The 25,419-nt window shown below is 40.6% G+C and overlaps 1 protein-coding gene and 2 long non-coding RNA genes across 5 annotated transcripts in view; 2 read left to right on the forward strand and 1 right to left on the reverse strand.

Annotated features, from left to right (window-relative positions):
• The window catches only part of LOC127532016 (zinc finger protein 239-like), a 147,386-nt gene that overhangs the window by 114,767 nt on the left and 7,200 nt on the right, over window positions 1-25,419 (reverse strand). Inside the window, exon 2 of one of the 2 annotated variants that reach the window (XR_007939246.1) lies at window positions 22,925-25,133. Coding sequence is in view for 1 of the 2 variants with exons in the window: in XM_051943023.1 (XP_051798983.1) it covers window positions 24,067-25,133 (1,067 nt within the window). In the remaining variant the exon portion in view is untranslated. Of the gene's footprint in view, window positions 1-19,933; window positions 25,134-25,419 lie in introns of those variants that run through there. The other variant, XM_051943023.1, reaches the window with a different exon arrangement.
• On the forward strand, window positions 1,419-10,175 carry LOC127532087 (uncharacterized). The gene is made up of 3 exons (XR_007939339.1): window positions 1,419-1,655; window positions 4,042-4,132; window positions 8,454-10,175. It is a non-coding gene; the product is annotated as an uncharacterized LOC127532087 (long non-coding RNA).
• LOC127532064 (uncharacterized) overlaps window positions 13,274-25,419 on the forward strand; it is an 80,329-nt gene continuing 68,183 nt past the window's right edge. For both annotated transcript variants that reach the window (XR_007939311.1, XR_007939312.1), the window contains exon 1: window positions 13,274-14,579. This is a non-coding gene — a long non-coding RNA (uncharacterized LOC127532064). The remainder of the gene's footprint in view (window positions 14,580-25,419) is intronic.

The following is a 25,419-nucleotide window of genomic DNA, read 5'->3' on the forward strand; positions in this document are numbered from 1 at the left end:
TAGGCTACTTGTACATAACCAAAACAGAGATGCAGTAAAACAATTGAGACATGTACTAAAGCATCTGTAATTTGATGAAAGCGATGAGAAACGCCATTCTGTTGTCAGCAGCTGCAGGTTACTTTTGGTATTTGTCCATGTTGTTTTGAGAATGTCATCTCGGTTTCAAGAAATGAGCCAAACCAATGGAGAAAAACTGTAATGTCCAAATTTGATATCAGACAATCGCAGATTCGGTATCATAAGAAATTATTATCCACAAAAAATCTTAACAGGTACATAATCTCACCAAACTCAGACATGGCAGTTTGCAAAATTTGTTAAAATTTGCACTTACCAGTCTTTGTTGTGTGGAGATCCTGTTCTCGTGACACCAGTTTGTTTAGGAACTCTGCAATGTCAGGAGAGGAAATCAGGAGGCAAACTCAGAGACATTCTGGAGACTCAGATGGCTTATGTTGAGAATAAGTTTACTGATATCAGGAGACATGATACAGTGAGTAACACAGTGATGTGAGCACTGGCAGCATCAGCTCTAAGGAGTCTCTCTGGCCTTGGGTATGTATACCATTTGGGAGACATGCCATGTTTAAGGATACACTCCAAATATGGATACAGGACTGTTAACTCAGGCTCCATCCGGCCAAGAATACTGCAATATAACCTTGTTGTTCTTATGCTGTCAGCCCAATAGTTGTCTTTCATTCCTATGTTATCTTTACCAAGCATCTGTCTGTCTCCGGATTATATTAGGGAAGGAGAGAGCATAAGCAGGTTTGCATCCTCAGTTTAGGAGAACCATCGGTCAAGGGTGACATCTTGTCGTTGTAATTTGGGGTGACTTGGTACCAACATGAACAAACAGCTGAAGGGACACCTCAGTAGTGAGAAAGTGAGTAATTTTTCCTTCACATTTGTGGTAGTTTTCAATCATATTTTGGTCATTTTGAACATATTTGTGGTGGTTTTACGTCACAATTTAGTCATTTTACACATATTTGTGATAGTTTTATCAAATATTTTGGCCATTTTATACATATGTGTGGTGCTTTTATCACATATTATGGTTAATTTATACATGTTTCTGCTAGTTTTATGTATTATTTTGGTCATTTTTTACCCAGTTGTGTTAAATTTCATATTGTGGTCATTTTATACATATTTATAATAATAATATTTAAATGAGTCTGATGAATCTCCATCATTTCTAACACTGTTGGGTCTAAACCTTCACATTTCAATATGTTAGTTTGTCTCTATGATCAGTAATACTGGAGGGTCTGAACCTCAGTATTTAAACTGCTTCATTTCATTTGTCAAACCAGTCTGATATGTCTGCAGGAAAACACTTTGGCACAATGTCTGTTTTTATTTTTGATGTGTTTTATGAATGAGTGTCAAGTTAAAGTGGAAGGAGCTGAGAACTCAAAGGAGAAGCATTTACGCACAGGTCCTACACTCAGCTGGGGCGGAAACAATCTGCGGCTGCAGGTTTGCCACCGGCGGCATAAAAGGGGACACACGCAGCACTGAGGAGGAACTGAGAATGAATGACCGCGTTCAAAGAGTGACCGTGAGTTTCTGTTGGGAAAGCATCAAGATCTGCGGCAAACTGTGCAGGATTGCTTTCATCTCCAAAATCCGGGTTGCAGCCGGTAAGAGCAGAATTCTGGAGACTCTAAAAGACTGTTTAAGCTGCCGATGTGTGCCACTGCAGTATGTGTTAGCATTAGCATTAGCCACGGAGATCGACGTCAGCCACGAGCGGCTTGCTGTCAACTTTGTCTGTTTACCAATAATTTCTGTGTGTTTTGTAATTGTTCAGTTGAAAATAAGATTGCAGGCTAATTGGTGCTAATTAGAGGGTTCCAGCTAAGACCAGTGAATTCATCCTGTTTGTAATGGTGGGTTTTTACGATGCCCTTTATTTATTTATTGGATCTGGAAAGGATTGCACTTTAAAAGCACTTTATGCACTTTAAATAATTTTAAAACCTTGAAGTAAAAATTATAAAATGGTTAAAATTTCTTTTGATAAAAATGCTCAGAGTAATTTGTTAAACTGTGATTCAAAATCAGCTCTTTAAAATGCAGATAAATTCATGTGTGGTATAGTATTGGGTTGATTTGTCGCTTCAGTTTATGTGGTGTTGAGGTTGACAAACATAAATTGAGTGGAGTGGCATTTGCCAATGTGGTGAAAATGTCCATGAGGAATGGTTGTTACTATTTGCTGAATGCAGTAATGCGAACATTGTCCTTTTGTGTTCTGTTTAAAGGTTTTTCACCTTAATCTATCAACTAAACGTATGGACTTATGGAAGTTGCCACCTCTGTATAATAATAATACATTTTATTTATAAGTGTCTTTCAAGACACTCAAGGTCACCGTACAGAGGAAACGGAATAAAAACAGATTCAAAATACACAGTTTAAAACATAAGAATTTTAAAATTTCAAAGAAGAAAATTTTGCAATTTTAAAACAGAAGGAGGACTGGAGGTCAAAGAGAGTAAGCTTGTTTGAACAGGTGGGTTTTGAGAGTGGATTTGAAAATGTGTAGTGTGTTGATGTTTCTGATATCAGGTGGGAGGGAGTTCCAGAGGCGAGCAGCGCGACTGAAGGCTCTGGAGCCCATGGTGGTCATGCGGGCAGGGGGGATGGTGAGACTGAGAGAGGAAGATGATCTGAGAGTCCGGCTGGGTGTGTTTATATGCAGTAGATCAGTGAGGTACGGAGGGGCGAGGTTATGGAGGGCCTTGAAGGTTAGCAGAATGATTTTATAGATGATACGGTGAGTGATTGGAAGCCAGTGAAGCTGTTGGAGAACTGGGGTGATGTGGTGGAAAGAGGGTGTCCTGGTGATAATTTGGGCTGATTCATTTTGGACCAATTGGAGTTTATGGAGGGACTTGAGTGGAAGACCAGAGAGAAGTGAATTACAATAGTCGAGGCGGAAGGTGACAAGAGAGTGGACCATAATGGCGGTGCTGGCAGGAGTGAGTGAGTGAGTGAGGGACGGAGGCGATTAATGCTACGGAGATGAAAGTATGCAGATCGGGTGACTTTGAAATGACAGAGTGCCATCGAGGACGACACCCAGACTCTTGACCTGCAGGGAGGGAGAAAAGGTGGAGTTGTCAATGGTGATGGTGAAACTATTGGTTTTCGTGAGAACTGACTTGGAGCCAATGAGGAGAACCTCAGTTTTGTCGCTATTCAGTTTGAGGAAATTGGAAGAGAACCAGGATTTGATTTCCTGGAGACAGACACAGAGGTGGGGGGGTGGGGTGGGAGTGGGTTTGGAGGAGAGTTCGAGCTGGGTGTCGTCCACATAGCAATGAAACTGTATGTTATATTTCCGGAATATATGGCCAAGGGGAAGAAGATAAATGATGAAGAGGACAGGACCAAGAACAGAGCCTTGGGGAACACCGGAGGAGAGGGGAGATGAATGGGATGTGAATGTTTTTAACTGAATGAACTGAGTGCGGTCAGAGAGATATGAATTTGCGACCACTGCAAAATAAAAGAGGGAAAAGAAAGAAAGCAACTGTCTGATTGATGAGTGGAGTCCTGCTCAAACCCTGGGTAGATGAAACATCCTTTTTCAAGTGGGGAAACTGCACAAACTGAGAAAAATCATCAATGAGAATCACCTGTCATTGAAAGTGGGAGGACACTTGACACTATGGGAGAGTGCAAAGAACAGGGAGTGAGAGCTGCCTTTAAACAGAACACTGAGCAGTAAAATACATTCACGAACTTACAGCATGAACAGTTTTCTACCAGCAGTCCTGTCTTGAATCACCTGCAGTAGCATCTTTATGTTCTCTTTATTCTCTTTTAGCATGTCTGTTTTCTGTCTATGTTCCTTATTTTTAACAGTTTAAGTTCATTTGTATCAGTTTTAGGTGAAACTGAAAAGAGCTAAAAGTGAACTATTGAGTTGAAATGTGTCCTCTGTGTTGGCTGATGAACATATGGGACACTCTGACACTTGTGGTATCCTAATGAAGATGTGTTTGATGTGATTGGCAGGAAGAGGAGAGTCTGACGGAGGAGCAGAGGAATGTTGGCAGCCATTTAGTCTGAGCTCAACAACGGAGGAAACATGGATTCTTCACAAAAAGTGAGAAACATACCACTGTAACATTATTATCATTCATTTGTTGTTTAAAATGTCTAAAGTTGCTCCAGTTGGTTAGATGGGCCGACCAAAGCCAGGTGACGTTGGCTGGAGAGATGTAGCTCTGCAGAAGCAGCTGTACTGAGGATATAATGGTGGACTGCTAGGAAGCTGCTTGTTTTTTGTTTGAGGCTGAACTAGCTGCTGATCATACTTTCTGAAAATGTCTTGCATGGTGATGAAGATAAGTAACAGAAGAAATGTATTGTTTTTCAAGCAAGTTGTTCAGGAAGGTAAAGAGCAGCATTTTCTTTGGTAGAGAATAATACTTTTGAGCATTGTGAGTTTACCAGCCTTTACCTTCTCAAGAAATTCAGACAGTTGAACCCAGAAGTTTACTTACACTGTATAAATGACACATAACCCTTTTTTAATTTACACAATCTGACATTAAATCTGGCAATGCTTCTCCTGTTTTATGTCAGTTAAGATGACCAAAATTATCTTTAAATGTCAGAATAACGAAAGAGAGATTTATTTTATTTATTTTTTTAGAGAATTTTTATTACTTTCTTCACAATCAGAAGTTTGCATCCACTAAGACTATACCTTCAAGATAATGATGTCCTGGCTTTGAAAGCTTTTGATAGATTAACCCTTTAAGCTGCAGTCAATTCCAGCCGTTTTCAGTACAAAAAATCGCTAATATTCTATTTTTAAATTAAAAAAAATGATGAAAAATACAGGGAATATTGGACGCACATCGCGAGGTGCATTTCCTTGAAAACGACCGATTCGTGGATTTTATACCGACTTCAGGACATGTTTTGGACAAAATAGTTTACTGGCTTGTGTTGTCTGGATGTAAAAGGTTGGATTATGGCCGTTTTTTGAGGAATCTTTTTTTCTGTGTGTAATAATGAACCCGGAAATGTGAGTCGCCCTGTGTGCGTTGAAGCCGTGTATAGAGAACGGATGGATGAATATTTATTTTTGTCGGACAAATGTGTTTTTCTCACCCGCTGTGGTAATCACATCTGAAAGTGGTTTATACCGGCGGATTCATGAGAATCTAAGCTTTCCATCGGCGTATAGTGTTTGTATAATCGCGTTTGCAGCCGTCGGACATTCTTGAAATTCCTATGCAAATTAGTAAGTGTACCGCCGGCGGTACACCAACTACGCACTGAAGCGTAAAGGGTTAAGATGTATTTTCAGGCACACCTCAAACACACTGCTTCCTTGTGTGACGACATTAAAAAATCTAAAGAAATCAGCCAAGACATCAGGAAGACATTTGTGGGCCTCCACAGGTGTGGTTCATCCTTGGGTGCAATTTCCAGATTGCTGTGATTTGAGGTTTATCTGTCCAAATAATTACATGCACAGATCAACACCATGGGAATGTCAAGCCATCCTACTGCTCAAGATGGAGATTGGTTAAGGTTAGGATTGTTTTGGAGGGAAATGTGCTCATCAACCCCAGAACAAAAGCAAATGACCTTGTGAAGATGCTGGCCTGAGTACACCATCCCAACTATGAAGCATGGGGGTGGCAGCACCATGTTGGGGGAGTGTTTTTGCTGCAGGAGGGACTGGTGCACTTCACAAAATAGATGGCATCAAGAGGATAGAACATTATGTGGAAATATTGAAGCAACATCAGCCAGCAAATGAAAGCTTGGGCACAAGTGGGTCTTCCAAATGGACAAGGACAGCGCTGGTGTAAATCTGACACTGTCCTGGAGAAACTGTGCACTACTGACTTAGAACTGCTTTCTGTTTCACTGTGCCCTCCATATTCAGAAGTTTCCCCAGATATTTGTGAAACTTGTCTATATCCATCCAAAGGCCAGTGAAATAAATACCTGTGGGCTTATCCATCAGGTCATCCAGAGACCACTGCACACTAAAACACACACTGAGAGACTTCCATCAGTACATCACATGCCCCATTAGATGTGACAAAATCTTTGATCTGTTACAACAATGTGAAAGGTGCTTCTCCTCTGGGTTCCTCTGACCACAACTGCATCCTCCTTATCCCTGTCTACCACTGTACTGAAGCAAGGCAAAGTGCAGAACATCAGAGTGAAAGTTTGTCACACTCTGCAGGGATGTCTGGAGGTTACTGACTGGGACGTGTTTAAGGAGTCCTCAGCTGATATTGATGAACCGACTGATGTTGTGAGCAGCTGCGTCACAGACTGTGAAATCAGTGTTATTCCTGAAAAAAACTGTAAAACTACATCCAAACACTAAGCCATGGCTTTCTAAGAAGCTTAAAGACCTACTGTACAGAAAGAAAACAGTCTTCAGAGAAGGAAATGCACTAAATCTGTATAACCGACAGAAGGAACTGAAGTAGGAGATCAGGACCCACAAAAGACAATACAAAGACAAACTTGAGTCTCAGCTCAAAATGAACAACCTCAGTTCAGTCTGGGACGGCATGAATCTGATCACTGATCACTAATTAATGTGTCAATGAGAGAGTTCAGCTCAGTGGTTATAATTGTGATTTAGAGCTGGCTCAAAGTCTAAACAGTTTTTATGTCAGGTTTGACTCCCATGATTTTAGGGCTAAACATGCTGAGACTAAAAACTGTCTCATGTCAGCCTCTCCACAGAATCCCTTTCTTGATGTGGGCAATGTAATCTGGTGTCTCAAACAGTGCAGACCAAAGAAAAGTCCATCCATCCATTCTCTATACACCGCTTAATCCTCACTAGGGTCGCGGGGGTGCTGGAGCCTATCCCAGCTGACTCTGGTGAAGGCAGGGGACACCCTGGACAGGTCGCCAGTCTGTCACAGGGCTACATATACAGACATTCACATTCGCACCTACGGCCAATTTAGAGTAAACAATCAACCTCAGCATATTTTTTGGACTGTGGGAGGAAGCCGAAGCACCCGGAGAAAACCCACGCATGCACAGGGAGAACATGCTAACTCCATGCAGAAAGATCCCAGGCCCAGACCGGGACTTGAACCAGGGATCTTCTTGCTGCAAGGCGAAAGTGCTAACCACTACTCAACTGTGCTGCCCCCAAAGAAAAGTCCTGTACCTGATTACATCGGTTGCCGTTATTGAAAACTTTTACTACGTCTGATTAAATGACCATTTTGGATCCTATTTCTATTAATTGATGATCTATCAAATTATTATTATTGAGATGATAATGATTATTCAAGTTATTTTGATCATTTTGCTAATTCTGATTATTATTAACTGCTCACCTGCCTCCCACTTGTTGAGCCGTCCCACTCCCTTGATTAAGGGAGAGCGATCAGCTGTTGCTTTGAGGACTCTGCTTTTTGTGTTGAAGGAGTGAGACCGTTTATCAACCACTAAATTACGTTATTTTTGAGTTCTGAGAAAGTCAGCAACGGAGAATACTTAACTTGTGTTTACATAAATAAATCTCAAACTTGTTTTTAGAATCATGGTAGATCTTCGCGTGTGCCTATTAAATTAGTGAGTCGTAAACCTCCTCTTCAAAAGACGAATCGGACTGTTTTGGACGTCTTGTTTTTTGAAAGCAACAACATGGCCATAGCAGACCAAGATTGCTGTCGATGTCCCTGTCTCTTATGTTTTGTTAGATTTTTCTTTAAATGGCTTTTATTTTGCTTGTAATTGTTTTACTGTGTTTTTTTTTTTTTTTTTTTTTACATTTTTAAAACATTTCCTTTAATCATTGCTATTCCTTTAACTGTTTTACTGTTTTGTTGCTTTTGTTGTTTGATGGTGAACGCTTGTGTAACTGCTGCACAACAAATGCCCAGGTGGTTCGTGTCAAATCCAGAATTCAGTGGCAGAATTACAGATCTTTTCTGGACTGGTATCAACGTCTGATCCCCTAGGAGAAACTAGAAAGTGTTGGTGGTCTGAATTGACCCTGCTGCCATTAAGACCTAAATCTCGACATTGATGTTTTATGCTTTTCATATTGTACATTTCTCCAGTAATGTAACTTAACGGAAAGTCTGGGGATCAAGAGATCCTGGTGGTACAATCCCATCAGTCCCAGCTCTGCTTTGCTTTTCACGGTGATCGACAGATTTTACGACCCAATATTCTAAAACTACCGTGCAGAAAGCTGAAAACTATCGGCCTGTGAAAATAGTTTTGTTGACATTGTGAGTGTGCTGTTGACACGTTTCTAGGTTTCTAATGACAAAGCTGCTAGCATGTCTGCAGATTCTTGATCTTGTTTCAGCCTCATGTCCAACTACATGGAATTGAGACTTTTAGGTTCAGTTTTTTCGTGATTGCTCTTCCATCACTGCCTCTGTTTTTATCTTTGTCTTTTGCTTCAGAAATGTAAACACAACGATGGAGTGGGATGTGGGACCTCTGAGGACGATAAAGATGGTTCAGCAACAACAGCAAAAAGAGATGAATCACTCAGTTGTGAGCAGTGTGGCAAGACTTTTATCACAGCAACAAAGCTAAGAATTCACAAACGTATTCACACTGTGGAGAAACCATTCGGCTGTGGCAGTGGAATGAAATTTATTGGATATTTTAAACTTTTTTAACCCTTTAAGGCCCCACGTAGCGCCGGCGCTACGTTTTGCATATTGATTTTTGATTGGCTGTCGATTTGAAACCAGATAAGATAGATCAATAATTCTTTTTGCATATAAAATCTGGGGAGTCAGTCTATCATTTCACATATTTACCAGGTCTCAGAGTGTTTTCTCGTTGCAGTGATGGGTTTGTAAAAATACACAATAAAGCGCACACGGCGTAAATCTATATAAACAGAGACCGCGGGTTTTTGCAGGGCTTCTCAGTTGAAATAAACGTGATCACGGTGTGGCCACAACCTGTCACATGATTCTTACGTGTCCATACCTGAGAGGCTCCCGTCCCCAATAACAGGAAGTGACGTGTTTGCCGGGAATTGTAGTTTTTCCGCCAAACCCGAAAAACAGCCTGCACAGGGGTGCACTCTCTCCCTCGGTTTCACCCCTACTTTATTTTACAAAAACACTCAGACACACAGCCCACACACACCAGACATCCATCAAACACACCTTTGACCCACTATCACACAGTTATGGAGCCACAAAAACTTGGTTGCGCCAAATTATTTTACATCTGCCGCGTAGTTCTCCATCAACTTACAGCGTTGGATGAAGCATCCAGCCACCCATCTGGCCTCAATTCTGTCACCAGCGCGGATGCAGCCAACCGTATCGAAGGAATTGATCATTCCAATGACATGTAAGTATATATTCATGAGAAGTTGCTTGTTTTGAGTTGGAAAAAAGTAAAAAAAAAAAAAAAAAAAAACGTGATATACATGTAACGCCGCCGAAAGCATACTGCGCAAAATACGCATCATTTTTACAAGTCATGCGCTGCAAACATCTAACGTAACGCAAAACTTTTTCTGTGTGCAGTGTTGACAATGTTGGAAAGAAGTATTAGGAGGACGAGGAGGAGGAAGAGGAGAGAATGGAGGTCTCCTGCTCTCCTGGTACCCGAGCGAGAGCCAGAGGGAGAGGCAGAGCCCTGGCTCCAGCCAGGAGAGGTTGCAGCAGCCGCTCCACCAGCGAGCGCTCTTGGCCAGAGGCACTTCCTACAGATGGCTGGAAAACTGAGAAGGACCCTGACAGCTTACCTTCTCTGCCACATTTCCTGCCTAAAAGGAGGCCAGATGTCCAGCCACCTCTGTTAGAATATGTGGACAACCCTTCTCCATCAAACTGTCCAAGTACTTGGACCAGGCAGCCCTCAAAACACTGTTTCTGATTGAACTCAGTAAAAAAGATTTTCTTTTATTTTCAAATGCACTCTTTATGGTCTTATCATGGTTTTGTACATAAAATATATGTGTTCATAAGTATCTGGCACAATTAGAAATTTGATTGCACTATTTTAAACAGTTTCTTTTGATACCAATGTTGTGTCTTTGCAAATTTTGCATTGTTCTTTATTTTCGGGGGATTTTCAGTTTACAAAATTGACCATATCTCAAAAAGCAAGTGATGTACAGACTCCAAATAAATTTCCTGTGGTTCTAAAGGATATTGTGCAACTTTTTTACATTCACAAAACTGAGGGATCTAGCTATGCAATTTCTGTATTTTGAAATATTTGTGAAAAAAACAAAAACGATTTTCATTGTTTTAAGGTGTATTGCACTTTTAAGCAATTTATTGTAGTAGTTAAGACATAACTAAATACATATTATTAAAATTTGGGATATCAGGGTCATTTTGATGTAAAGCAAATAAAAATACTCCAAAAAATGGCACTACAGCATGTAAAAATGTAAAAATATGTCCTGGCGGACTTGTACAATGGGGGGACTTAAAGGGTTAACAAATAAAAACCTGAAAAGTGGGGCGTGCAATATTATTGGGCCCCTTTACTTTCAGTGCAGCAAACTCACTCCAGAAGTTCAGTGAGGATCTCTGAATGATCCAATGTTGTCCTAAATGACTGATGATGATAAATAGAATCCACCTGTGTGTAATCAAGTCTCCGTATAAATGCACCTGCTCTGTGATAGTCTCAGGGTTCTGTTTAAAGTGCAGAGAGCATCATGAAGACCAAGGAACACACCAGGCAGGTCCGAGATACTGTTGTGGAGAAGTTTAAAGCCAGATTTGGATAAAAAAAGATTTCCCAAGTTTTAAACATCTCAAGCAGCACTGTGCAAGCAATCATATTGAAATGGAAGGAGTATCAGACCACTGCAAATCTACCAAGACCCGGCCGTCCCTCTAAACTTTCACCTCGAACAAGGAGAAGACTGATCAGAGATGCAGCCAAGAGGCCCATGATCACTCTGGATGAACAGCAGAGATCTACAGCTGAGGTGGGAGAGTCTGTCCATAGGACAACAATCAGTCGTACACTGCACAAATCTGGCCTTTATGGAAGAGTGGCAAGAAGAAAGCCATTTCTCAAAGATATCCATAAAAAGTCTGGTTTGAAGTTTGCCACAAGCCACCTGGGAGACACACCAAACATGTGGAAGAAGGTGCTCTGGTCAGATGAAACCAAAATCCAACTTTTTGGCCACAATGCAAAACGATATGTTTGGCGTAAAAGCAACACAGCTCATCACCCTGAACACACCATCCCCACTGTCAAATATGGTGGTGGCAGCCTCATGGTTTGGGCCGGCTTTTCTTCAGCAGGGACAGGGAAGATGGTTAAAATTGATGGGAAGATGAATGGAGCCAAATACAGGACCATTCTGGAAGAAAACATGTTGGAGTCTACAAAAGACCTGAGACTGGGACGGAGATTTATCTTCCAACAGGACAATGATCCAAAACATAAAGTCAAATCTACAATGGAATGGTTCACAAATAAACGTATCCAGGTGTTAGAATGGCCAAGTCAAAGTCCAGACCTGAATCCAATCGAGAATCTGTGGGCAGAGCTGAAGACTGCTGTTCACAAACGCTCTCCATCCAACCTCACTGAGCTCCAGCTGTTTTGCAAGGAAGACTGGGCAAGAATTTCAGTCTCTGGATGTGCAAAACTGATAGAGACATACCCCAAGTGACTTGCAGCTGTAATTGCAGCAAAAGGTGGCGCTACAAAGTATTAATGCAAGGGGGCCGAATAATATTGCACACCCCACTTTTCAGGTTTTTATTTGTTAAAAAAGTGTAAAATATCCAATAAATTTCGTTCCACTTCACGATTGTGTCCCTATTGTTGTTGATTCTTGACAAAAAATTAAAATTTTATATCTTTATGTTTGAAGCCTGAAATGTGGCGAAAGGTTGAAAAGTTCAAGGGGGCCGAATACTTTCACAAGGCACTGTATGTGTCTGGAGATAGTGGCATTTTTATAACGGCACATTTTCATGCTTTAACAGATACAGTGAGGGGAAAAAAGTTTTCAGACACCCTGAAAATTTGACACAATCTTAAAATTGGTCATCATAAAACAATACAGCACATCATAAACGGATCTCAGAAGAAACAGCTTGCAGTTACCACATTTTACTTGTGCAGATGTGGCCGGATGGTTTCTCCCTCCTAGCCACTGTGTGGCACTGCGCTATTTCAATCGTCGCTGCGACAGCGGGGCGGCATCCGGCGCCGCTGCATATATATACACAGGTAGGTGGCTTTACCTCGGTCTCATACTTTCTCTTGAGCTCTCCCTGTGGTGGTAACTGCAGCCAAGCGGGCTGGATCTGGCGTGATCGATCGGGGCATACATAACATCGTTGGTACAGGTAATGGGCTTTTTCCTAGTGATGGTGAAATTGAAGCTTCATGAAGCAATGAACCACTTTGACACATCTGCTTCAAGAATGACACATTGCTTCGAAGCATTTGACACAACCAGAAGAGTGACATCTGCTGGTCCTGTGTCAGAACTGCATCCAAGTGGAAAAAAATGAAAAAGCCTCAAGATTGCTTGTCTCACACTGCTTTGTACTTGCAATAAATGTTTTAAAACAATTCAATTCAATTTTATTTATATAGCGTCAATTACAATCAAATCGTCTCAAGACGCTTTACAGAACCCATATGCCTGACCCCCAGAGCAAGCCCAAAGGCGACAGTGGCAAGGAAAACACCCTTTTAACAGGGAAGAAACCTCGAGCAGAACCCGGCTCTATATAGGGGGGACCCATCTGCCTGCTGGCCGGGCAGGTTGAGAAGGACAGAGGAGGGCAAGGGGGAGGGATGGGAGAAGAGGGAGGGGTGGGAAAGCAAGGAAAACACAACACACATTTGGATACATGCATGACAGGATATGTGACACAGACAAAGTATAAGCTAACATTGAAAACTGACTCATAGTTTACTCTTATGATGTACGGCTCTGACATTAAACATACTCCATATATAGCTAGCAGTAAAATTCAAGTTAGCATAACAGTATAGTGAAGGCAATGCAGAGTTGACTGGTGGAAAAAGGGGAGTTGGAAGCAGAGGGCTGGAGGAAGGTCAGCAGCAGCATCCCACAGTGGACATGATGGAGACTGGACCAGCTGGTGGAACATCGACCGCAGATCTGAAGCATCCAGCTCTGGGACCAGGGACACTCGGAGAAATAGCACAGGGGGAAACAGAGTGAATGTACTGCAATAACGGTATACATATTAAATGTAAAGGTAGATAGAGAAGGGCTCAGTGCGTCAAGAAAAGTCCCCCAGCAGCCTAGGCCTATAGCAGCATGACTAGGGGCAGAACGAAGGGACGTCCAAGAGGGAGTCAGCTGTGCAATGAAGACACAAGCCGAACCCCTGTGGGTCACCCAGTCAGCCCCAACTATAAGATTTGTCAAAAAGGAACGTTTTAAGCCTGGTCTTAAAGATAGAGAGGGTGTCTGCCTCCCGAACCCAAACTGGGAGCAGGTTCCACAAGAGAGGCGCCTGATAACTGAAGGCTCTGCCTCCCATTCTACTTTTAGAAATTCTAGGAACAACAAGTAAGCCTGCCGTTTGAGAGCGAAGAGTTCTACTAGGATAATAAGGTACTATCAGATCTTTAAGATATGATGGAGATTGGTTATTAAGAGCTTTATATGTCAGAAGAAGGATTTTAAATTCTATTCTGGATTTAACAGGAAGCCAGTGAAGAGAAGCAAGTATAGGGGAAATATGATCTCTTTTGCTAACTCCTGTCAGTACTCTCGCAGCTGCGTTTTGGATCAACTGTAGATGGTTAAGAGAGCTATTTGGACAACCCGATAATAAGGAATTGCAATAGAAAAGCCTGGAAGTAACAAAAGCATGAACTACTTTTTCTGCATCACTCTGAGACAGAATGTTCCTGATTTTTACAATATTACGCAGGTGAAAAAAGGAAGTCCTACAGACTTGCTTTATGTGTGAGTTAAAGGACATGTCCTGGTCAAAAATAACTCCAAGATTCCTCACAGTAGTACTGGAGGCCAATGTGATGCCATCCAGAGTAACTATTTGCTTTGAAAGCGAGTTTCTAAGATGTTTGGGGCCAAATACAATGACTTCAGTTTTGTCTGAATTTAGCAGTAGGAAGTTAAAAGTCATCCAGGTTTTAATGTCCTTAAGACAATCTTGCAGTCTAGCTAACTAGCAAACATTATATATGTATGTTTGTGTGCATATATGTATATGTGTTTCTGTGAATGAATGTGTGTTGTGTATGAGTGAATCTATGCATATGTATCTGTGTGTTATTTAATGTATGAAATGCAACTAGATATATCTAAACTAAATTCTAACTAAATGTATACTCTCCCTAACGTCTCTCAAAAGAAGGGATCGAAACACCGTCTCGGAACACTTTCGCTTCAAACGCTCGGCACTGTGTCGAGCAAACTGGCTCGACTGTAACATCACTATTTTTCCCTTCCATCTTTATGTGATGTGCGGTGCATTTAGTGACAGCCTGCTTTACTTTGTTTAGTGACGCTGGGAGACGGGTCGCTCCGTTCAGCGTGCCGTGGGTGCTTCTGTGACGACAGGGTAAGCTACGTGGTCCGTATTATGTGATCTGATGTGTTAACTCATGTGTTGTTGTGTGGTTGCTGCAGTCTATTTGCTGCTGTTTTCGTTGGATTGCCTCCGCCTGCATTGCTGCTACGCTGCGCCACGGCTAACCGGGTATGTATCGCTCCAATGATGAAGTGATCAATGAAGCCCAGGTGATGTTATTTAATGATAATTATGCTCAATTGTTTACCTTTATTAGGTTGCAGCTAAACGCGTGGTTCACTGGACGCCATCGTTCCCTGGACTGGCTGCTGTTTCGTTTCTTTTGTGACCTCTTTCTTTTCGCCGGGCCTGCTGTTTCGTAGTGATGGCAAGATGAAGCTTCATGAAGCACTGAGGCTTTCCATCCAGTTGGTTCACTCATGGTTCGAAGCTTCATGGTGCTTCATTTGCTCTACTGCGCCATCAAGTGGACAAATAAAAGTAAAACAGGCAGAGTGCCTATAATGACACACTGGCTTTGCTATGTGAAGCTTTGAATTGTGTTTAAATGATAATGCCAATAAACATGTAATATACTTAATATAGTGTCTGTTTTTCCTGACAGCAGAGATAGAGAGGAAAGTGGAAACAAATGGGGAGAGATTTGAGATCTGTAGTTTGACTGCTTGATTGAGGTCAGGTTCTGGATCTCTGTAAAGTGTTTAAATACTTTTAATTGTAATAAGGGCGACATAAATAAAATGTGCTTGTGCTTCTTTTTGTTTTGTGACTGTGCTTGTGGTATCATTGCAAAACTAAAGTAGGGACAGCATTTTATTTGATATTATTCAAAAATATGAGAATTTTTCCACAGAGCTGGGATTTAGGTGGTTTCTTTTTTTTGGACAATATTTCTCCAGCTCCTTGGAACACCTCACCTTTAATAAAATCATACATATTAGGACTGATAGTTCAATATATGGCAGGTATCCAATATATTATGAGTTTTCCCACATAAAAACCTTATTATGAGCAGTCAACTCAAAATACTCCCACACAGGTGAGGACTTCCTCTTTCTTCCTTGCTCCGTCTGTGAGAGAGTATTTGTGATACAACCAACAAACATGGAACTGGCAGGAATGTGAATGTTCTTACAGTGTTTTCTTGTAAAATCACTGTCACCACAATATAAATATAAATATATATATATATATATGCACCATCACATGAATTAATCATTACCCAACACCAGTGTATAATTTACAGCTCATTTTATTAATAATAAATAAAACTTTTGTACATATTTCACTTACACATGTTGTCTTTCAGAATAGGTAACACAGAAACTAACACATGCTTTGCAGGCCCTGCTGTAGAACTGTGGCTCCCAGTGGCTTCTTTACATACACGTCAAAGTAGTGTCTAGTTCCCATATGACTGAAGAAGGTGACAGAAGGTGCAGACACCAAATACAGGAGTGACATTTACAAATGGTAAAACTGACACACAAACACCCATAATTTTACACAACCCATAAACCAATGTAAAAGAAAAATATATATAATGCCTCACACCAAAGCACTGCAGTTGGGAAATAATCTAAACTGCTGCTCTTCCTACACTTCTCCTACTCCTCCAGCTACTGCTATTTCACACCGAATAATACTAACTAATAATACTTACTGAATAATACTAACTACAACTCGCTCTCACTCCTCTCTCCACAAACGCCAACAACACCCACAGTGTGGCTCGAGATCTGAAACGTTTTTATGGGACAGCGATACGTTGAACGAACCAATCACGTGATCTGCACAAACCGAGGCCTCGTTTGTCATCGGTCACGTGACTTTTTCAGAAGCGACCCAAGCCTCGAAGCGAAGCTTCATCTGACACGCCCACTTTTACTCGAGACACGCCTCGATGCCTCGATTCATTTGTCCCATCACTACTGTTTCGGCTCTCTTTGTTACGGCTCTCTTTTTAGTGTCTACAATTCGCTGTTTTTGACCGTGTTGGCGTGTATTTTCATTAGGCTTATCGCCAATGTGTTAGAGTTACTGCATCGTACTTCTGATGTTAAAAGCCTCAGGCTATGAGGATTATTATGCCCCATATTGTACCTGTGTTTTAAATGCTGTTGTGTGGAGTGAGTGTGTGTGTGTGTGTGTGTGTGTGTGTGTGTGTGTGTGTGTGTGTGTGTGTGTGTGTGTGTGTGTGTGTGTGTGTGTGTGTGTGTGTGTTTTAATTGCGTATATTGGTCTGGTCACCAGCACTGCTGAATCAGGAGTACTAATTATTTGTTTCTTTTGTGCAGGTTTGATGAGCCTCGGCGGCAGTTTAATCCCTGGTGGCGGTTCACGGATCCCCTTTTTCCTTGGTGTGTTGTGTCACAGGTGTGATTATTTGGACCCCTTTTTTCTTCTTTTTGGTTCTTTTTGTTTGCCTGCCGCCATGGTAAGCCAGCCTGCTCCCTTTATTGTTTAAGTTTAGTACTTCTGATTCTTTATTTTAAACTGGTGGCTTGCTTCTTATATTTAATGCCATAATTAATAAAGAAATTGTTATATTTTTGGAAACGCGTCTCTGCCCAAGTGAATATGAACCTGTGTGCCTTCAGTGTTTAATGGTCCTTGGTTGATCATGTTGAATTGAATGTCCCGGGGGTGAAATTCCCCTGGGTGGCGTTGTCGCAACATTTATTTGAATCCTAGCCATTTTTCCCCATTCTCCATTCCCCTCCTCTTAGAGCTCCCTCTCCACGCCACACAAAGAAAGGGGTTTCAATTGCACCAGTAAACTTTTTTGTACCTGCTGTCCAAAGTCTTCATCACATAACCACATGATCACAACTGAGGCTGGATGGAGAAACAGAACACCTCTAAAGAGAAATGCCCGGCCAAGCTCCAAGTTTCTCATCAGACCTAAGGTTATAGAGCATTGCTTCCCTCCCACTGTTAAGTCTTTGACTTCACACTGTGTTGTGTGTTACCTGTCAATAAATCATTTTACTTCATTTAAATTCATTTTTACAAATACTTGAAGTTGACTTTGACTTAAGAACTTATTTATTGTGGCAGGGCACTACATAATTGCACAATTACATGCAAGTATGAATAGTATATTGCTTTATTTTTTTAATAGAATCTTATTTTCATCTCATTTAAAACAGCAGAATTAAATGGAAGAATTCTGGGAGCCCCTGTCTTGCCTTCGGAGTTCAGCAACTGAGGTACATACATATAGCCTTGTAGATGATTTTATTCAATAATAAGCCCCCCAGCAATAAGAAATGTCAGCATTGTGTCATGTTACAGGATTCTGTGACAGAGGATTAGTTCTCGGAAAAACCTAGTCACTCTACAGTTTGTGCTGACAATATTTAATGAATAATATCTAGAAATGTGGCTCACATTTTCGTGGCACCAAAAATCTAACTTTGTTCCTCTGAGGGCTGCTATGAAGCAAGTTCAGTATAAGCAGGCTTACTTTGTGTACACCGGCTCGACAAAAACTAAAGCCTCAGTCAGAGTTAATGGTGGTTGTCAGGTTTCTTTGTTAACTCAGACTTTCTACTTCAGATCCTGTGTGAGTCACAAAAAGGGGGGGTGTTAACACCAAATGGACGTCTCATGGACCAGCTGCTTCAGTCAACTGGTTGTTATAGTTGATAGCTACAAGGAAAATGAAAAATGATGATGGTGGAAAGCAGCTACTGCAGATGATGCAAGACAGGAATGCTGGTAGAAAGCTGTTAAACGTGCGTGAAGAATTGATTTTACCCATCAATGTAGACGCCTTTTTGAACTGGCTGCTGCTCATTACAGCTGTTAAACTTTAAACTTCATGTATTGAGACGTTATATTGAAGAAGTGCACTTTGGTCAGGGGTGGTCTGATAATACAAGGAGAATTCACTACACATCTTCAGAAACATCTGCAAACTGCATCTAAAACGTATTACAAAAAGCGTTTTGAAAAGGTTGAATAAATGTGGCACAGTGAACTTTTCTGCCCTGGTTTTCAAGAAGGAACATGTAATTTCAATGCAGACACACTAGGTGTCGCTGTTCTGTCTGGTCGCTGCAGCACAGCTTTAATATTTAGCCACGCTCTGATTGGTTACAGAACGACGAAAGCGGAGTGAAGCGCGCACTTCCGGTCCTAAATGAAAGCGTTCCGGTAAGCAACATACAAAGTAAATCAGAAATCCAAACTGCTGCCGTGCAGCTGGAATGAAGTCTCCACGAGGCTATTCCAAAAGGCCGATCTGGCCCATGGCAGTGTTAAAGTATGAATGACATGACAGCGAGGGGAAAACTACGAGGGAGACTGAATCAACACTAATTCCAGTTTTCTTGTTTCATGTCACTGTCAGAATAAAACACCGCGCAGGAGAATTATTATTAAAACACACTGAGGACTTCGTCCCGATGAAATTGCAAAGGGAGGATTTATTTTCCTGTCTTTTCTTGTGGTACTTGACAGAAGACATGACACCACCGCGCTGTATCCACAAACATGTGACTGCAGCATCCATTTAACAAGCAACAAACACATTTTGAATACGATACAGATCAACGTAACGCCAGACCAATTACGTTTCTGTTGCAACGTGATTAAAAATGCATTTTAGTTGTCTGAGAACGTAATTTTGTGGAGACAGGGTTGCTCATAGTGATGCTTGCTCTGTCTGGCACAATCACAGTCAAACATCCATCAGGTCTTCCTCAGTCTCTCACAGAGTTTCAGTTTATGTGGACGTTCCTGCTGGAACTCTGTCCTTCTACAGAGTCTCCTCTGACTCTCTGATCCACCTCCACACCTTCAACACCACATTCACTAAAACTCTCTATCCTGGATTCTGGTTCCTCAGTGATTCTGTGCTGAGCTGAGTCTCCAGAGTCTCCTCCTGGTACAGAAACAGTGTTGAACAGATAGTTGAGTCTCTCCATGAATCTGTCCCTCACAAACATGTTTTCACATTCATGGATTAAATGTGTTTCTTTGTCAAATCCTTCTAAATGATTCCTTGTAAACTTGTTCCTCTTCAAAGATGGAAGTTGTGATTATTCCAGGAGCCAAATGTGGTGTTTGCATCTTTTTCCAGTCAAATGTTGAGAGTGAAAATCAGGATGTGGTGTTCCTCTGATGCTCACTTGAACTAAAAGCATTTGAGCTGCACAAAGTGTGAAATGAGAGAGGAAGCAGTGAATCTCCAAACTGCTGACAGACTTTCACACATTATTGTCCAGTGAAAAACAGCTTTTTGTGCAGCCACACTTGATCCTGATGTGAGTCTTTAAGTCCTGTTCCAGTGATGAAATGAGAACTAAAAATCCTGACTCTGAGTTCTTCATTACAAACACACATTATATCATCTGTTTATTAGGAATGACACCAGAGAGGATTATAACAAAGTTTTTATTGGCCCAAACAACAAAAAAGGACACAAGCAGATCGAAATCTGGACTGAACTCTCTCTGCTTCCCCCTGGAGTCTCAGAGGCTCATCGTTCTTCAGGTGATCAGCTGGATGTGGCCACACCATCTGCTCTCCCACTCCAAATTACATAATGTGGGTGATTATTACTCTTCTTCTATGAAAGCATAGCAGCAGTTAGGAATCATGACGAGCCACTGAAATATTAACTAACTATTGATTAATTGTCTGATGATTTAATGGCTATTGCTATTTCCCTGTTGAAATATATTTTGATAAAGCATTATCCTGCAATTAAAATCAACAGATTGGAACTTCTATTTATCCCTATCACAATGGTCAGATATATATTTACAGAGAGGTTTGTTCATATATCATTTACAGTCTGATTTATGACACTTTTTTCCCCTAAAAACAGACTGAAATGAACAAAATGAGACATAAAATGAAACAGAAAAACCTTAAACAGACGCAAAATGTCCACAATGATACAAAAAAAAAATGATCTAAATGAGACACAAAATGTTCACAATGGAACAAAAAACTTTGAAAGCACGAAAAATGGCGAGTAAAAACAATCCTAAACACAAAAAGTGACCAAGGTTAGACACAAAATGATGAAAATGAGCCTCAATGAGACACAAAATGACCAAATTCAACAAAAACAGCCTTTAAGTCACCAAAATGGAACAAAAACAACAAAGAGAGATGAAAAATGACAACATTTTATCCACTAACAACCCTAAGGATGCAAACTGATCAAAATAAGGCACAAAATGAGCAAATGTTAGCTTGTCAGTGTTGTGAAAACTTCAGTCTAACATGTCAGTGTGTAGTTTGATATCTGGAGCTGAGTTGCAGCTCGTTGTCTGGACTTCTGTCTTACCTGAATGTTTCCTATCTGGCTGAGGAGGCTTCATTTTTCTGTCACAGTCTTTGCTCACAATGTCTTCACAAGTTCCACACTTGAAATCTTCACCACAACTCTCCAATATCTCCAAGCTTTGTGTGTTAAACTGACTTTCTCAAGTGTTTCCATGTTTTTCTTCAGAATATGGAATGTGGTAACAGTTGTTAGTTCTTCTCTCTGACATCACAATGGACTTTTAAAAAATGCATTTCCTGTCTTAGTACTTGTTCTCTGTGCAATGACAGTAAAGTTGGATCTAATCTAATCTATAAAATGACCAAAATGAGACAAAAATGGACAAAATTTTTCAGTGGTGAGAAAAAGACCCAAACAGAGTTTACTGAACGGTCCAACAATGTTATGGGACAGTTCAAATGGGACACAGAATGACCAAAATGGAACATAAAACATCCGACCAAGACAGAAAAATACCACAATGAGCCATAAAATTAGAAAAGGGACATCAAATGTGAAACAAAAAGATAAAAGTGTCCGAAATGGGACTAAAATTAAGCAAAAATGATGAAAATGAGACACAAAATGTAGAAAATGAAATAAACAACCTTAAAGTGATGCAAAATGACTAAAATGAGCAATTCAGACTTAAAATGAGATGAGAACTGAAACAGAAATGGCCACTGAGTCACAGAATGATGAAATAGACGTGAACTGACCAAAAGAACTAACAAGATGAACAATTTTAAACAGAAATAAACTTAAAAACACACAAAATGACCAAAATGAACCACAAAATGGTCAAAATTAAGGCACAAAATGACCAAAATGGAAGAAAAAAAATAACATGAAAAGATGCAAAATGTTTATAACCAGACAGAAAGACGTAAACTGACCAAAACAAAACACATAATGACACAAATGAGACACAAAATGATCCAGAAATCTTCTCTTACAGTCATGAAACATTCTGAGGGTTTTTACAGAGAGCTTTGTTCATAGATCATTTACAGTCTGATTTATGACACTTTTTTTCCTAAAAACAGACTGAAATGTACAAAATGATCCAAATGAGATGTTCATTTTGTGTCTCATTTTAGTCATTTTTGTTGCTAATTCTGGTCATGCATTTCTTTAAATAACTAATAATACTGTGGACTCATTATTTAAACTTGAGGTAAATTCTTAGCATACTCAACTGGAAAATACTTTTACTGATTTGCTGTTGTTTGAACCTTAGTGCTGTCTTCGGGTCAAAATGAACCAGGCCACCATGTTTAATAGCATAGAACGGCCCCTAAATGACCTTTTTCAACTTGAAATTTGATCACTTTTCCTCAAGTGACCCCAACATTAGAAAAAGTGAAACATTGTTTTTGTTTATATTTTCATCAAAGCTGTACACCACCAGGGTACAAAGACTGTCTTCAGGTCATTTTTTACCCGGTGTCAGATAGAAAATTGACCCCCATGGAAAAGTGACCGAGGTTACAAAACATTAAATAACTAGCATAATACATAGTGGGGTCAAGATTCTACACCCTGGCTACTTCTGGACTGTTGAGATTGTCATATTTGCAGATTTTCAAATTAATATGGACTAATCTGATATTGCTGAAGCCATGAGGGCAGTTTTCAGGTTTCAGTACCCAGCAGGTCAGAGATCAGATTTTATTTAGTCATCCAGGAGTAACAAGAAGGACTGTAAAACAAATACTGTGTGCTGCACGTGTGACAAATACAGTTGCAGTCTGTCCTCCATGTGTTAATTAGAGCTTAATATGTTGGAATATTTTGCTTGAATCTGTTATTTTTTCTGTTCTTATGATTGATGTAGGTTATGAATCTTTCGGGTGGGAGCAATGACCCAAAAAATGAGAGAGTACTAGTATCTGGTAGTTGAGTTTTGTAGTTTTATATTCCATTGTACAGTATACAGTACACTGTTGTTTCCCTTCAAAAATGCATTTCAAGTTCACTTCTGCACATTTCTGGTACTTTATTAGGCTACAGAAGTATTATCTCTTGCAAAACAAGAAATGTTTACACCTATGCAGTACCTTTAGCAGCAATAATAGTGATAACAAACCTCTACTTATAGAAAGAAAACAGTTACAGCATGAACAATGGTATAAAAACGAATGGTGTTCACTGATTAAATACAGTCTTTCTACCCTCTGAGGAAGCAAAAACAGGCATTCACAAAGTGTGTGACGCATGACAGGTTGTTTCTTCATGTAAAATAGATTTTTGGTTAAAAATTCCATTAAGCTGCTCTATTTTAGAGGCTCAGTGGAGGCAGGTCATTTCTGACCCTGAGGACAGGAGGAGTGTTCAGGACGTTCAGACAATACAAGGGTTCAATGTGCTGTATGACGACACAATGAGATCCTACTAACAAATCACACAGATGACCTATGTGGTGACAATAGAAGAAATAAATAGCATAAGACCTTTATCTGACCAGCAGAAACTGCAGCACAGCTTCACCTGTTTTTAACATTTCTGGTTTTGACATTTGCAGGAGTGTATCAGCTACTACTAGTAAAACCATGTGTCTGTTGCTTGAAAACATAATAACGTTGGTTATGTCTTTGATATCTGACTCAGAGTTATTCTTGCTGGGGCTCTTCAATGTTACATTAATTATGAAACAACTTGTAAATGTTCATCTGTTTGAAAACATTCAAAACATTTCATGAAGCAGTCATGGAGCTGTAGACGTTTTATTACAACTTTATTTCACGTCCAGATCTCCTCTGCTGCAGTGACACACTCTGTTGTGTTCTACTGTCACAATGTCTCTGTATCTCGTTGCCTCCTTTTACTTGAAAGACAGCAGAGCTCAAGCTGAGTGGATTCCAGCAGTATGTTCACACCTGAACAGCCATGTTCTCTCAGTAGAAAGTGAAAATGTTCCAAACAGCTTCACATTATCTCCAATCAGTGCTCTGCTGATGAAGGATGTCATGATAGCAGAAATGTAGCAGTCTGTACCAATACCATATCCATCCAGACATTCAGTTTGGTTCTTCTGCCTGCTCCACCACCACAGTCCAGACTCCATCTGGTCTAATCATCAAGGATTGCTGACATACTTCCTCACAATTGTTGTTGAAGCACAGACTAAAGGTGCTTTAAATCTAAAACATTTACTTTTAACCTGTACCAACTCATCCATGTTGTTTCAACCTTAGTTCTGACATTATGTTTTCCACAGATGTTTCAGGATCAGGACTTTTCAGCTGTGTGGATTCTCATGTGGGCTTTTAATCGATAACTACAGTTGAAGCTTTTTCCACAGGTTCCACCAGAATATGGCTTCTCACCTGTGTGACATCTCATGTGGACAGTCAAATAGGTCTGTTGACTGAAGCTTTTTCCACAGGTTCCACAAGAATATGGCTTTCCCATTTTGTGAAGTGCCATGTGCCTATTATGTGCTGATGAACCAGAAAATCTTTTTCCACAAATGTGACAAACATATGGTTTCTCACCTGTGTGACGTCTCATGTGGTCAGTCAAAGAGGTCCGTCGACTAAAGCTTTTTCCACAGGTTCCACCAGAATATGGCTTCTCACCTGTGTGACATCTCATGTGGACAGTCAAATAGGTCTGTTGACTGAAGCTTTTTCCACAGGTTTCACAAGAATATGGCTTCTCACCTGTGTGGGTTCTGTGATGTCTGATTAAATCTGATTTACAACTAAAAGCTTTTCCACAGACCTCGCATGTTGCAGATTTTCTTGCCTTGTCATTATCACACTGTGTCGCTGATGTTGGAGCATTGTCTACATCATTACTGTGACTGTTGTTACTCTGATGTCTTGGTTTCAGCTCGATACATCTAGTTGATCCTGAGTCTACATCCTTGCATCCTTCCTGATCTGGGCTCTCAGCTACACAAGAGATGTGAAACAGGAGCTGATCACTGTTTGGTTTTGGTTCACTGTGGTCACTTTCCTCATCAGCAGGAGTCACCTCAAAGGTATCAGTCTCCTGTTTCAATCCAATTAACTCTTCCTCCTGACTGGAGCAGAGTTCATCCTGTTCCACTTTAATTTGTAGTAACCCTGGGTCTAATTGGTGCAGATTGGTGCACAATTCTTCCTGTTCCATTTTAATTTGAGAAATCTCTGGGTTTGATTGGTCCTGACTGGTGCAGAGTTCCTCCTGCTGATCTTTAATCCATAGAGGCTCTGGGTCCTCATGGTCCACCATGGAGTTTCTCTCCTGGTCATGGGGCTGATGGTCAACGACAGTCTTCTCATTCTCACAGACATAAGACTGTGGGAGCTCTGGAGGAACAAAGAGACAAAAGACAATGGTTACTACTGTGATGATGAGAGAACACACATCTGTCACTTTGTCCAGGACTGGCTGTCTCCAACAAATTCAGCTCAACAGTTGAATGTTTGATGCAAAAAGAATATGATGCTTTATAATAGAAGTCTTTGAGCCGTGAAACAGCAGCAGGAATGATACAAGCATCTCCAAATGACTGAACATTTCTATGAACACGTTGTTCCACAGTGGATACAGGATCACAAAGTTCTAATGGTAAACACCACTGGGTACTTTTCT

The sequence above is a fragment of the Acanthochromis polyacanthus genome, chromosome 22 (assembly GCF_021347895.1).
Source record: "Acanthochromis polyacanthus isolate Apoly-LR-REF ecotype Palm Island chromosome 22, KAUST_Apoly_ChrSc, whole genome shotgun sequence".
Lineage (NCBI taxonomy): Eukaryota > Metazoa > Chordata > Actinopteri > Pomacentridae > Acanthochromis > Acanthochromis polyacanthus.